The sequence below is a fragment of the Felis catus genome, chromosome D2 (genome assembly GCF_018350175.1).
Source record: "Felis catus isolate Fca126 chromosome D2, F.catus_Fca126_mat1.0, whole genome shotgun sequence".
NCBI lineage: Eukaryota > Metazoa > Chordata > Mammalia > Carnivora > Felidae > Felis > Felis catus.
The window spans coordinates 20,251,959-20,267,148 of NC_058378.1; the positions used below are offsets into that span (position 1 = coordinate 20,251,959).

Here is a 15,190-nt window from a genome sequence, read left to right on the forward strand (position 1 = left end):
CTAATTGCCTGGTTGACCCACTTATTCGTTAGTAGGGTGTTCTTTAACCTCCATGCTTTTGGAGGTTTTCCAGACTTTTTTCTGTGGTTGATTTCAAGCTTCATAGCATTGTGGTCTGAAAGTATGCATGGTATAATTTCAATTCTTGTAAACTTATGAAGGGCTGTTTTGTGACCCAGCATATGATCTATCTTGGAGAATGTTCCATGTGCACTCGAGAAGAAAGTATATTCTGTTGCTTTGGGATGTAGAGTTCTAAATATATCTGTCAAGTCCATCTGATCCAATGTCTCATTCAGCGCCCTTGTTTCTTTATTGACCGTGTGTCTAGATGATCTATCCATTTCTGTATGTGGGGTGTTAAAGTCCCCTGCAATTACCACATTCTTATCAATAAGGTTGCTTATGTTTATGAGTAATTGTTTTATATATTTGGGGGCTCCGGTATTCGGCGCATAGATATTTATAATTGTTAGCTCTTCCTGATGGATAGACCCTGTAACTATTATATAATGTCCTTCTTCATCTCTTGTTACAGCCTTTAATTTAAAGTCTAGTTTGTCTGATATAAGTATGGCTACTCCAGCTTTCTTTTGGCTTCCAGTCGCATGATAAATAGTTCTCCATCCCCTCACTCTCAATCTAAAGGTGTCCTCAGGTCTAAAATGAGTCTCTTGTAGACAGCAAATAGATGGGTCTTGTTTTTGTATCCATTCTGATACCCTATGTCTTTTGGTTGGCGCATTTAATCCATTTACATTCAGTGTTATTATAGAAAGATACGGGTTGAGAGTCATTGTGATGTCTGTATGTTTTATGCTTGTAGTGATGTCTCTGGGACTTTGTCTCACAGGGTCCCCCTTAGGATCTCTTGTAGGGCTGGTTTAGTGGTGACAAATTCCTTCAGTTTTTGTTTGTTTGGGAAGACCTTTATCTCTCCTTCTATTCTAAATGACAGACTTGCTGGATAAAGGATTCTTGGCTGCATATTTTTTCTGTCTAGCACCCTGAAAATCTCGTGCCAATTCTTTCTGGTCTGTCAAGTTTCAAAAGAGAGATCAGTCACGAGTCTTATAGGTCTCCCTTTATATGTGAGGGCACGTTTACCCCTTGCTGCTTTCAGAATTTTCTCTTTATCCTTGTATTTTGCCAGTTTCACTATGATATGTCGTGCAGAAGATCGATTCAAGTTACGTCTGAAGGGAGTTCTCTGTGCCTCTTGGATTTCAATGCCTTTTTCCTTCCCCAGTTCAGGGAAGTTCTCAGCTATGATTTCTTCAAGTACCCCTTCAGCACCTTTCCCTCTCTCTTCCTCCTCTGGGATACCAATTATGCGTATATTATTTCTTTTTAGTGTATCACTTAGTTCTCTAATTTTCCCCTCATACTCCTGGATTTTTTTTATCTCTCTTTTTCTCAGCTTCCTCTTTTTCCATAACTTTATCTTTTAGTTCACCTATTCTCTCCTCTGCCTCTTCAAGCCGAGCTGTGGTGGTTTCCATTTTGTTATGCATTTCGTTTAAAGCGTTTTTCAGCTCCTCGTGACTGTTCCTTAGTCCCTTGATCTCTGTAGCAAGAGATTCTCTGCTGTCCTGTATACTGTTTTCAAGCCCAGCGATTAATTTTATGACTATTATTCTAAATTCACTTTCTGTTATATTATTTAAATCCTTTTTGATCAGCTCGTTAGCTGTTGTTATTTCCTGGAGATTCTTCTGAGGGGAATTCTTCCGCTTGGTCATTTTGGATAGTCCCTGGCGTGGTGAGGACCTGCAGGGCACTTCCCCTGTGCTGTGGTGTATAACTGGAGTTGGTGGGCGGGGCTGCAGTCGACCTGATGTGTGCCCTCAGCCCACCGCTGGGGCCACAGTCAGACTGGTGTGTGCCTTCTCTTCCCCTCTCCTAGGGGCAGGATTCACTGTGGGGTGGTGTGGCCCGTCTGGGCTACTTGCACACTGCCAGGCTTGTGATGCTGGGGATCTGGCGTATTAGCTGGGGTGGGTAGGCAAGGTGCACGGGGGCAGGAGGGGCAGGCTTAGATCGCTTCTCCTTAGGTGATCCTCTTCAGGAGGGGCCCTGTGGCAGCGGGAGGGAGTCAGATCCGCTGCCGGAGGTTTGTCTCCGCAGAAGCGCAGAGTTGGGTGTTTGCGCGGAGGGAGCAAGTTCCCTGGCAGGAACTGGTTCTCTTTGGCATTTTGGCTGGGGGATGGGCGGGGGAGATGGCGCTGGCGAGCGCCTTTGTTCCCCACCAAACTGAGCTCTGTCGTCCGGGGGCTCAGCAGCTCTCCCTCCCTTTGTCCTCCAGCCTTCCCGCTTTCCGAGCAGAGCTGTTAACTTATGACCTCCCAAACGCTAAGTCGTGCTTGTTGTCGGAACACAGTATGTCAGGCCCCTCCGCTTTTGCAAGCCAGACTCGGGGGCGCTGCTTGGCCGGGGAGCCGCCCCTCCGCCCCGGCTCCCTCCCGCCAGTCCGTGGAGCGCGCACCGCCCCGCCGCCCTTCCTACCCTCTTCCGTGGGCCTCTCGTCTGCGTTTGGCTCTGGCGACTCTGTTCTGCTAATCCTCTGGCGGTTTTCTGGGTTATTTAGGCAGGTGTAGGTGGAATCTAAGTGATCAGCAGGACGTGCGGTGAGCCCAGCGTCCTCCTAAGCCGCCATCTTGCCGGGATTCCAATGTTTATTTATTTTTTGACAGAGAGAGACAGAGCATGAGCAGGGGAGGGGCAGAGAGAGAGGGAGACACAGAATCTGAAGCAGGCTCCAGGCTCTGAACTGTCAGCACAGAGCCCTATGCGGGGCTCAAACTCATGAACTGTGAGATCATGACCTGATCCGAAGTCAGTTGCTCAACTGACTGAGCCACCCAGGTGCCCCAGCCATGTTTTCTTTTTAAAATGCTATCTAAGAGGCTTTACTTAAAGCCTCTACATGGCTTCTTTCTGTTCTAAGGATAAAGACAAAACTTAACTACAGGGCTTACATACTCTACTCTTCTTGTCCCTCAGCTAGCACCATCTAATTCCTCGTGTTCTTGTGCCAGCTTTGCTGATTTTCTTTTAGGTCGTCCAATGGAGGAATGTACACTGTCTCCTCCAACCACAGGACCTTTGCTTATGCTGATCCTTTTGAGAACCAATATAGTTTAGTGGCTAAACATACAGCACCTGAAGTCTAATATTTGAGGGAGACTTCCTGGGTTCAAATCCTGATTTTACAACTTACTTAGTAGGGTAAACTTGGGTAAATTATTTTACCTCCCGTGCCTCAGTTTTCTCAACTGGAAAACAAGGATAATTGCAATATCTACAGTCAGGGATGTTAGGATGATCAAATAATCATTTGCAGGGAAGGCCCCACTCTCCTCTTTCTTGCCCAGTTAATTTCTTCTCAAACTTCTGTTTAGTCCCAGGGTCACTTTCTCTGAGAAGCCTCCACTGACCTCTCTGATTGAATCCAATTATTCCTTTACACCTTTGCCCATATCTTGAATGTCTTATTTGTAATGCTTCATATAGGTACAATTTTATATTTTTCTGAATGATTTATTTTGGTCAACAGTCTTTCTCCCTGGAATGTCAACTCCAGGAGCCTGGGGATGGTGTTTGTTTTTGTTAACTCTTCTTTCCTCCTAACACAAAATCCAGCACATTCCAGTTTCCCCCCAAATAGTTCTTGACAGAAAAAGATGCTAAACATCCCTGATTGAAGGCTCCTTGATAACCTCTTTCCGTGTTTAAGTCAGTGCTTTGCATAGTAATTAGTAAGTTCAGAGAAGGAAAGCATGGTAGTCAATCAAGCAGTTAAGCTGTATATCTGCTGCCAGTTCTTCAGCAAGGGACTCTGAGCAGGAGGGTTTTCTGCTTAATAAAGTAGGGATTTTGTGGAAATTATATGTCAGGTACATGGACCTGGGTTTGATTCTTGGCTTCATTATTTGATGCTGTGTGACCTTGGTCATGTCACTTGACTTCCCACAGTCTTAGTTACCTCATCTGTCAGTACACCACAGTACACAGCACAGTCAATTGTTGTTACCTAGGCAACTGAGCCTAATGAGTTTCGGTTGACCTGAAGTATACCTTGCCCCTTGTGTAATCCAGTAATTCTCCCTCTGTGGCGCAGTAAGAAACTGCCTTCCCATCCAACCCCCACCCCCTAAAAGAGTTAAACAAAAATTCCATGCTTTTGGTCAGAAAACAAAGAGGGATAAATCAGTGCGAATGCAAAATAGAGTCCCAAAGGCATCCGTCATGCAAGGAAGTTTCTTCTCTGGTGCTTCAAGTCTCAAGTTTGAAGGTGACAGTGGGTGGGGCGGCCTGGGCAGTTAGGATTATAGGGTCATTTGCTGGTTCTCATCTATGAGACTGACCCTGAGAACAGAGAAAAGCCCTCCGTCCCTGAGGCTGCCCAGATGCCAATTGGATCCAGCTAACCACCATTTCGATCTCTGAGGTTCTTTTATCCGCCCCCACCCACTGCCCCTTTTAAATCAGCTGAATCCATTTCTTGAGAATCACATAGAAAATGACTCCTTACTCATCTCATTCAGGAAAAACAAAACAAAACAAAACAAAAACCCTTTCCTCACAATAAAGACTAAGCCCCTAGTCCGCTTCTCTTGCAGCTGGCCACTTTGCTGTGATGAGAGGAGTAATCTGGTTTTGAACTTCAGTGAAGGAATGAACTGCGTGTAAGCAATGACTACAGTGATGTCTGCAAGCCATGGATATTGTTTCTTCCGCTAGTCTTCTCTTTTCTCCCTCCTCCTGTTTCAAACTCGTGGAACCAACCGGGGCTGAGTTTCAGGGTGTAGTGTAAGTAAAAGGGAATCGTGAGGGCGCTTGGTGTGCGTTCAGAAGGTGTTGTGCTTAAACCTGGCGAATGTCTGTGCGTGAAGAACTATTAAAGTATGCGTGCGGGACAAGACTTGTGCAAGTAAGTGCAGAAAAGCGGTAGTGTGTACGTGGTGAGTGTGCGCGCGCGAGTGTGTCCGAGCGCCAGGGGCGGCCCGCCCGCGCGCCCGCCCGCTTCGGCTTCCCGTGGGCCGGCGGGGCCAATGAGCGCGCGGCGGCAGGGGCGGCGGGCGGGGAGGGGGCGCCGGAGCCCTGCGGATGGAGGCGCGGGCGGCGAGGCGCGTTCATTCCGCGCGGGCGTTGCTGGCTGGGGGAGGCGCAGTCACTGGCCTGGGATTGGGGCCGGGACTCGGGGTGGCGGGCGGCTCCCGGGGCTGGGATGCGCCGGGGGCTCCGTGGCGGCAGCGTTGGCGGAGGCGTCGGCGGCGGCCGGGGGACGAGCTAGCGCCGCGGCGCGGGGAGCCAGTCGAGCCGGGCCGGCGAGCGGAGGCGGCGGCGCAGGCAGAGCGGCGGCCGGAGCCCGAGCGCCGCGCGCCCACCATGGCCGCCCAGGGAGAGCCCGGCTATCAGGCGGCTCAGTCGGACCCGGGCTCCAACAGCGAGCGCAGCACTGACTCGCCCATGCCAGGTTCCGAGGACGACCTGGTCGCCGGGGCGCCCTTGCATAGTCCTGAGTGGAGCGAGGAACGCTTCCGCGTGGACAGGAAGAAACTTGAGGCCATGTTACAAGGTAGGCATCCCCCGCTTTCTCCGACTCCCCATCGGAGCCCGTACTCCTTCCCGGACATCCCTGTCCCGCGCCCAGCTCCCTACTCCAGCGACAGCCGACTTAGTTCCCCGGTCCCCTCCCCCGCGGAACTGCAGGACACCCAAGGAGTGAAGACCTCACGGGACTCTCCACCCTTCCACACCTCTCCGGTCTTCAGGCACCGGGAGCCTTGTGCTAACTTGACCCGGCTTCAGAAAAGCCAAAGGCCGAGTTTGTACCGGCGCGCCCGAGTTGTGTTCTTGGATACTTTGGAGATGCCAACTTTAGTCCAGACACCCGGGCTGTGTCATCAGGACCCACTAGGACCGCACAGAGTATGCGTGACTCTATCCCCACTCGCTGATAGCTTTGAATTCTACCTCTGAGCCCCTGTTTCTCCTCTTGTCAGTATCCACTTCCTCCAGCTGAGGGGCCTTGTTTAGCTATTGGGAAAAGCTGCCCGTGTCAGAATTTAAGATAGGAGTTCCCTCCCCTCCACCCTCCACGGGGCGGTAAAGAGGGGCCTGGATGGGGGTAAGCAGCCAGAGTGTGGGGATTGTGTCAGCTCAATGCTGCTGGGTTGGAGGACACCGTGTGTTCACCTCCTGACAGGCTTATAAAACAGATCCTGAGTTACACTCAGTTCATGAAAATCTTCCTGTACTATGAGTATCTGTCTTACACAATGTGTGTGTGTGTGTGTGTGTGTGTGTGTGTGTGTGTGTTTAATTACCTAGTTTCTCTGGGACTTTCCCAGGCACAATAGCTTTAACCATATCGGACTGGAAACAAATGGTGAGTTTTAATGGGATGGTTGGTTTCTCAGAGTGAATGCTAACATGTCCAAGGTCATTTTGACCTTCCTTAAAAATGTTAATTACTAGCCTACCTGTAAAGCCACCAATGTGGTCATTTCCCTTCTCCAGAAAAATAGAGTAGTTTGAATGACTGTGATTCTGTAGAGGACCAGGCATTAATTTGATTAAGGATGTATGATGGGTTCATTCAGTGGCTAGTACCCTTATATCATTAGAGGATCGGAGCTTTCCAACTATCTTTTGTGGATTTGTGCATAACCTACTTTGACTTTATCAGTCAATGCATCACAACGTGGAGATTTTTAGCCCTCCCTGGAGATTTTAGCCTCCCCAGTGGCTTTTAAAACAATTAAGCAGGTTATTTTAAGAGAGAACAACATATTTTCCAAGACAATAACTGGGTAGAAACAAACGTCAGGAGTGTTTGGCTGGCGATTGTGGATGAACTGCAAACTCATCTCCCTTGTTGCTTATTGTTATTGATAAACATCCCTAGTGCTTAATGTGTCTTTCTCTCTTGTTCTCTCCCCCGTCCCCGCTTTAAATTATATAATTTTCTAGAGAGTTACTTCTGTGATAAACTGTTCAAATATGGATAATGTATTGCAGATTTAGAAATTAAATTATAGTAGATTTGGAAATTAAAGTTGTATTTCAGTAATATATTTTATTTCATTTGTTCCCTGGTTCTTTTTCCTAGTTTCTGATTGTAAAACAAAGTATTAAGTTTATTCGTAAAAATATTGTGAGATTGTTTGGATCAAACTGATAGAGTACATACCCATCCTTTGACCAAGTTTCCAGTTTGTTTCCTACACGAGTGTGGAATGATGTGAAAGGTGGGTCTTATAATAATACTATATCTTCCTTACCTGTTCACACAGGTAGTGACAGTGATGTTAGTTTCTAGGAAACCCTCGTGTATGACTTGAGCTTTAGAAGTGGCTTTCTTTTTTTTTTTTTTTTTTTTTTTTTTTGAGAGAGTGAAAGAGCAGGGTGGGTGGGGGGAGAGGAGGGGAGAGTGGCAGAGAGAGCGAAAAAGAATGAATCTTAAGCAGGCTCCATGCTTTGTGCAGAGCCAAACTCCGGGCTCCATCCTGTGACCCTGGCATCATGACCTGAGCCAAGATCGAGTGTTGGTCGCTTAAGTGACTGAGCCACCCTGGCTAGAAGTGGGTTTCTTTTTTGAATAAATTAATTTTTTCATTTTGAATAAAATGAAATATGGGTGATACATTTCTTAAATTTGAAGGCTATCCCCTTGTAGATATATTCTGACATGAGATGGTTTAAAATTGCTTCACAGAGATAGTTTCTTTTATAGAAAGTCCTAAAAGAGTTAATATTTATTCAACAATCTGTATATAATGAAATATTTACATTTCAGCCCCAAAGAATTCTTTAATGCTTGAACATAGCGCTTTGATTAGCTTCCTAGAAATCATCAAGAAGTGGATTATGCATTCCGAGAAAGTAAATTTTGAACACGTTTGACAATAGAACCTAGTGCACAGTGTACCAAGGCATTTTGTGATGCATGCTTCCTAGTGTTAAATTATGTAGAACTACTGTGTTTGAAGAAGTAAGACTGGTTTTCTGAACAAAACATAATCCTGTGTCTCTTTGTTTTAAACCAGATGATTATAGCAAGAGTGGGCAGTAGAATCACTCAAACCTAGATTCGAATCCCACAGACCTTGGGACAGTTCCTGGGCTTGCCTTTGTCTCAATTTGCTCATCTCTAAATGGGACTGATAATTAGTATTTCTTTTACGGTAGGTACTATGAGAATTAAAAGAGATATGCCTGATAAGCTAAAAACTTGCCACACTGTTGGTAAATAAGAGCTTAATATAGATTAGTTGCTTTTATTTTTATTAATAGTAAGTATTACAGCATGGATTCAAAAGATTTCCAGCACCTATTATAATTTCTGACCTGTAGTGCAATTTCATATTGTAGAAGTAAAATATACACCAAGATAGGAAGTTTGGTAAGTCAACAAGTATTCAATAACTGTTAGATATTCTTGGGTGTAAAACTTTTCATTTGGAAAGTTCCAAATTAGTATTTGCCTGGTTGGATTTCTTATTATTGTGAATTTGGTTTGCCATTTTTCTTTCCATAATTGCCTTAAAATAATGTGTAGAATTCCAGTTCAAATCAGGATAAATAAGATGATCTGTCTTTAAGTCTACATAGTGCAAATTGGTGATTATAATGCTTGGAATTTGTTTCAAGAGAGACTGTCCTGGGGGCAAGTTAATCTTTAATGGGTTGCATTTTTATTAGTAGAGAAATTCTTCTACGCAATGGACCAAAAATTCAGTGATGTTAAAATATGGGCAGTAGGGCACTGATCAAAGAAATTAAATACCATTCTTGGATGATCAGTGAATCTCAAAAGAATTGATACACATAAAAACCACCAGGCTGAAAATTTAGGGAAAAAATCAGTAATTTTTCTTTTTTCTTTTTTTTTTTTTTTTTGGTTAATAACTACTTTGGAACAGCCATGCAGAGTATCTGACATTTTTGTTCCAGTGTAAATGAAGATTATCAACTTTATTAGTCAATGGTTTTATAAATGGGAATTATTTTCAAGTTTATTTAAGTTAATGGTCAGCCTTGGAATGGATACCATGGACAGCACTGTTTAATCATAAAGAAAAATTGTTTTTAATTTATTTACTAATTTTCAAAAATTAGATTTCATGCCTTGTGTGAGATAATAGTATTAATTCATTTAAGTCAAGGAAATGTGAGTTATAGTATAGAAAGATGGAGGAGAATGGTGTAAAGTCAGAAGAGTCAGAAATACAGTCTTGGTGTTTGCTAGAGACCCTGAGAGGCAAATGTAGAATTTGTATATTTATACTTTTCTCTCTCTTTCTGTCTCTGGGGCTGTTTTACATCTTACTGTTACACTTTTCTTTTTATGTTGAAAAACATAACACATGTGCCATATAATTAAAAATTCCAATAGGTGCCTGGGTGGCTCAGTTGGTTAAGCGTCTGACTCTTGATTTCAGCTCAGGTCATGATCTCCTGACTGGGTTCCTGAGATTGAGCCCCACATAAGGCTCTGTGCTGGTGGCACTGAGCCTACTTGGGATTCTCTCTGTCCCCTTCTCTCTCTGCCCTTCCCTCACTGGTACTCTCTCTCTCAATAATAAATAAACAAAAAAATTAAAAAAATTCCTACATATAGTTTAGAAGCATAGGCATTTTCAAAATTTCAAATCCCTTGTTTCATTATAGAAAGAATGGAGTGTTACAAGGTAGGAAATGTCCTGTTTTCATGAACTGAGGTTGACATCTGGTGGGCTTTTAGGATATTGCTGTTAAGGACTTTAAAAACCATGTTGCATTTTTACAATGATAGGCAAAATGGGAATCATTTACTTCTGCTTGCTTGAGTAGCAGAACTAGCCACTAAAACAGGTTATCACACATCATTGATTAAAAGTAAGAGCAGCATTAATGTTATTTCTTTAATTCAGCAAGTGAAATGAATCTTTAGTGAAGATGGTCTTATTTTTTAGATGTTTTGTGTGAGAAATACGAAGCACAAATGTGTGAAAATTAGGGACTACTGAAAGGGAAGATAAATACGAGCTCAGCTGAATATAGTTTTCTAGCTAATGCTTGATTAAGGCTAATACAACAAGAGCAAATCTAATAACCTAATGAAGTTTAGTGGTTAAAAGCACAAGGCTCTGGGCCCAATGTGGATTTGAATCTCAGTGCTGCCTTCTAATAGGGAAATAGGGAAAATTCATCACCTTCACTCCTTTTTCTAAAAGGAGTTGTTAATAGTTCTTGCATCTTGAGGTGGTTGTGACAATTAAGAGAAAAAAGATGTATGTAAAACATTATAGGGCTGGAAGTGCTGAATAAATGGATAATAACTCTATTTATTATAAACCGTAATTCATAAAATGAACATTCTTATATTGAAAATAAAAATCAGGTGTACTGGAAAATGAATTAAAATGGTCTTATGATAAATGAATAATCATAGCTATCTAAATATTATTGGCCTTCCTGGTAGCTCACAGTATGTTGAGTATATTAGCTTCTTGTAAAGGTGGTTGAGTATATACTGAGTAAAATTGTATTAGACATGAGTGTGAAATTCCAGATTTTGCTCAGGATGAGATGGCTTTACACCCTGTTTAGTTGTCCTTGCCTTAAGTATTTTTCATTTTTTGAAGGGTCCTGAGCCAGTCACTTCTGAAATTTTTACTAAAGAGTAGATGAAAAATCAATCTCCCTTCTAGTTTTATGTTGCTCTGAATTTGTCATTCGTTGGTATCTGGAAAGATACTTCTTTCAAAGTCTGTGTCTGGGCTTACATGTTCTATTTGCTCACTTGTAAAATGGGGGCAGCAGTAGTCCTATCTTCTGGGAATGTTGTGGGCACTGAATGAGACACTGCATGTGAAAACCTTAGCCTAGTTCCAGGCACATGGTGCTTAGTAGGTGTTAGTGCAACAGCAGCTCTGTGCCCTGTGATGGATAAAGATTTCAAAACCTTAGAAAACAAATGCTTGCCAGTTTTGTTTCTTTGTTTGTTTGTTTGCTTGCTTGTTTTTTCAAAGCTGCCTGCCTGTAAGTCCCTTTTGTTTAGGGGAAGGAGAGATTTAATATTTAGGTGTAGTCTTTCTCCAATCAGAAAGTTAGGACAATTGCAGTGGAGTCAGAGAGCAGAACTGAAGGTTGAGATCACTTTATAAACAATGAAAATGTACATCAGTGGTTGTGTAGCTTGACAGTAAAGAGCTCAGGAGCTGCTGTTAGAGTGGCCCATATTGGGGTCTGCACTTTGCCTCTAGTAGGGTTCCTGTAAGGATAAAAGGAGATGGGTGTTAAGTCCCTGCCCTCATGGGCATCGAGGACACACTCTCATTAAACGCATGGACTCTCAGTAAATCTTAACTTTGTGAAGACTGGAGTTTTGGTGAAGTTGATCATTGATAAGTTAAAACAGAAAGGTTTGTCATATTGATGATTTTAATGGGTGGGAATGTATTTGGCTCTGACTAACAGAAAGCTCAACAGAGTGGCTTAAACAAGCCAGAGGTTTATTTTCTCCACCTAACACAAAACCTGGAGCTAAGAGGTCTCAGCCCTACAATAGTTGTCCCAAGGGCATCAAGGAGCCCAGCGACTACTCTCCTCACCTCCCCCCCCTCAAGTGGCTTTTGGCCTCATTGTTGTAGACTGGCTATAGCTATGCCTGGAGGTGCATCTGGGGGTCTGTGCAGGGGAAATGAGAATAAACATTGTTTTCTATTTAAGATTTTGTCAAAGAATTCTCTCTCCTGAAACTTCCATCTGTATTTTTTTAGGCCACTCTTTGCTACAAGAGATGCTGGAATTAAAACTTTTTTTCCAGCTTTTCTAACCTAAGTAAAGGAGAAAGGGAACCAGAATGGATCCAACCCATTATTCCCCTACAGCGGATGAAGCAGGGGCAATTGTAGCAAAATACGAAGTTGTGATTGAAGCAGCAGAGGCTTGCTTGTATTTGGAGACTGGCCTGCATGGAGAATCCCTAGAGATTTAGATTATTTAGTGGCATTATAGGTAGGTAGAGTTTCTTTCTTGGCATAATCCAGGAATAAACATAAATTCCAAAGACAAAATATCTTTGATCATATAAAGCTCTTCTCATCCTGCTACTGCTTTTACAAACAGGACCTAAGGCCACTAAGTATTGTAGCTTTTTCCTCCACTGTTTTCTCCATATCAGGTACTGTTTTTTTTTTTCTTTTTTTGATTGATAATTACACAACAGTACAAATGCCCATTTTCCCTTTTATTACCCAAGATATCCTTTCTCTCTTCCCTTTTCCTTCCTTCTTGTCACCCATCTCAAATTGCTTTTGGAATCGACAGGTTCAGTGTAGTTCATGTTTCTCTCCTTTTGGGTTTTTGTAGGTTGGTTACTGCAGTATTCCGGAATTTGTTCAGAAAGATTTAAGTCATTTTGGAGGCAGTTTGATAGTAGAATTATCATCAGATTTGTGCCACATTTTGCTGTTTGAAATTTTCCAGAATGATGAGCTATTAAAATATACCAGTTGGCTCATTCTTGTTTATTGTGTTTATTTTAAATATAGTTCTTAAAAAACGCTTGGGATAACAGTGACCATATATATTCCTTTATGTAAAATGCTTAATAAACTACCAGGGATGAGGCATAATTGTAATGCTAACTTATAGTGGCTTTTGCTGTGCATGGGGATGACCTTGGCAAGAAACCCTTGTTTTGCTGCAGAAGCCACCAAATTTGATTTTTAATCCTTGTGGTACTAACATTTAGGGCAGTATCCAAAATGCATAAACCATTAATAGAAACATTTTGTAGATGTTATTTATACATTTGTAAATACATTTCCTGCCTCCCAAGCTACTAATAACTGTAGGCGATGAAAGCATTTAGTTGTTACCAGTATTAAATCGGTGCTGGCATATAAAAAGTGAATGCTCACTTTCTAACTGTAAAGTAGTTTTTCTGTTAAAATGAATAAGATAAACCAGACGTTAGTTTGCATATTGAGTTTATGTGAAGCTTAATTGCATCTCTTGTGTAGCAAGATGCTTAAATCTAGGATTTGAAAATTAGCCATTGCAGTTTTTTTTTCTCATTATGAAAGTAACGTGAACTTCTTATAGAATATTCGAAAGTACAAACAAATGTAAAAAAAAAAAAAAAGAGAGAGAAACCAAATGTCATTCCTAATCTAGCAATAACCACTGATAATGTTTTGGGAATCTAGCAATAAACACTGATAGTATTTTGGGAATTATTTTCTGGTCTTTAAAAAATATGTCCACACGTAATTTATTTTTACAACAGATATTGAGTTCCTACTATATATCAGGTACAGTGTTAGGCTTTGGGGATGCAGACAAAACCAAGGTGAATATAGTCCCTACCCTTCTGTGTCTTGTGTCCCTTGCATTCTAAAGTGGGATCACACCCAGTTTTCACTTAACATTGTGTCATGAGTATTTTCCATTTCATTAAAGATTTTGAAGAGCATGGTTTTAAATGGATATGAACTATCCCCTTGACATATCATACTTTGCTTAAACATAGCATTTTTTTGTGTGTGTCTGGGAGTGGGAAGAGCCTAATGTTTTTACTCAGATTGCCCAAGATTCAGATCCTGGGCAGATTAATAATTCCTGCCCGGACCAGTAAATAACTTCTCTGAGCCTCAGTCTTCTTATCTCTAAAAGGGGGATAAAAGTATCTTCTAAGTTGTGAGGATTAGAAATACTGTGTGTAAAGCACCTACCAGTGCCAGATGCAGTGCATATACTCAAAAAATTGCAGATGATAAATATTAATACTGCTGTCCTAAACACTCTTGCCTAAAAATGTTTTTTGCATCCTTGATTATTCACATAGGAAAAACTCTTACTAGTGAAATTTTGGGGGTAAAGGGCATGGGCATTTTAAGACTTTTGATAAAGTTTGCAAAATTATTTTCCAGAAAAAGTTTCACAGGTTAGGCAAGAAGAGACAATAGATTTGCAGGATGTCTGCTCCTTGTGCTTGTGCTCTTACAACCTGGCTTGTTTGAGCTGATAGTGGTGAGAAATTAGGATGTAATTGAATTACCTATCTAGAGTTAGAGCTCTGTATGTTTCCTTCACTGAAAATTTTGAATGGTGTTTATTTTACTGGATTAACATGTCTTTGGATCAATAGTTCTTAAAATCTGAATGCATAAAAATCTGTATGCATAGAAAGGCAAACTCTGGGCCTCTCTTGGAGATTCTGAGTGTGTAGGTTTGAAGATTGTAGTGGTGGTTGGAATCTGCATTTTGAAAAGAATCTCTTGTGAGTCTAATGTAGGTGATCCTAGGACTTTGTACTCTTTGAGAAACATTGCTATATAGATGATGACCAGAATTAAAAAACTCCAGATCCTTTTCTTTCTTTGATTTCCTTTATGTTTGAAGCCAGTACTTTCTCCATGTTAAACCATATTGAAGCATTTTAGTCTAGCATAATTTGTTACTGGCACACCATCGTTTACAGTGGCTTGTTGTAAGGGACTTGAGAAGAGCCCAAGCCTATATATTCCTTTGGGGGGGTATATTGTCTTTATTATTGCACAGGAGTCTCAGAATAAATTTGATTTTCCTACAGACTCCCATTAGGTGTAACAGACACCTACCTATTTAATATATTATGAAATAATCTAAAAGGACACATTTGTTGTTACAGAAGTTTAAAAAGCAATATGAAGGGAACTTTTTTTTAATTTTGTTTTTTTAATTTACATCCAAATTTAGCATGTAGTGCAACAATGATTTCAGGAGTAGATTCCTTACTGCCCATTTAGCCCATCCCCCCTCTCACAACCCCTCCAGTAACCCTCTGTTTTTCCTCCATATTTAAGGGTCTCTTATGTTTTGTCTCCCTCCCTGTTTTTATATAATTTTTGCTTCCTTTATGTTCATCTGTTGGTGTGTCTTATCTCATATGAGTGAAGTCATATGATATTTGTTTTTCTCTGACTAATTTCACTTAGAATAATACCCTCTAGTTCCATTCACATAGTTGCAAATGGCAAGATATCATTCTTTTTGATTGCCAAGTAATGCTCCATTGTATATATATACCACATCTTCTTTAACCATTCATAATTCGATGGACATTTGGGCTCTTTCCGTACTTCGGCTATTGTTGATAGTGCTGCTATAAACATTGGGGTGCATGTGCCCCTTCAAAACAGTATACCTGTAT

The 15,190-nt window shown here is 41.7% G+C and overlaps 1 protein-coding gene across 3 annotated transcripts in view; it reads left to right on the forward strand.

The window, feature by feature from the left end:
- The first annotated feature begins 5,124 nt into the window (after nucleotides 1-5,124).
- BICC1 (BicC family RNA binding protein 1) overlaps nucleotides 5,125-15,190 on the forward strand; it is a 287,579-nt gene continuing 277,513 nt past the window's right edge. For all 3 annotated transcript variants that reach the window (XM_011287385.4, XM_019813130.3, XM_019813131.3), the window contains exon 1: nucleotides 5,125-5,581. In XM_011287385.4, the coding sequence (XP_011285687.2) occupies nucleotides 5,392-5,581 (190 nt within the window). In that variant the 5' untranslated portion in view covers nucleotides 5,125-5,391. The remainder of the gene's footprint in view (nucleotides 5,582-15,190) is intronic.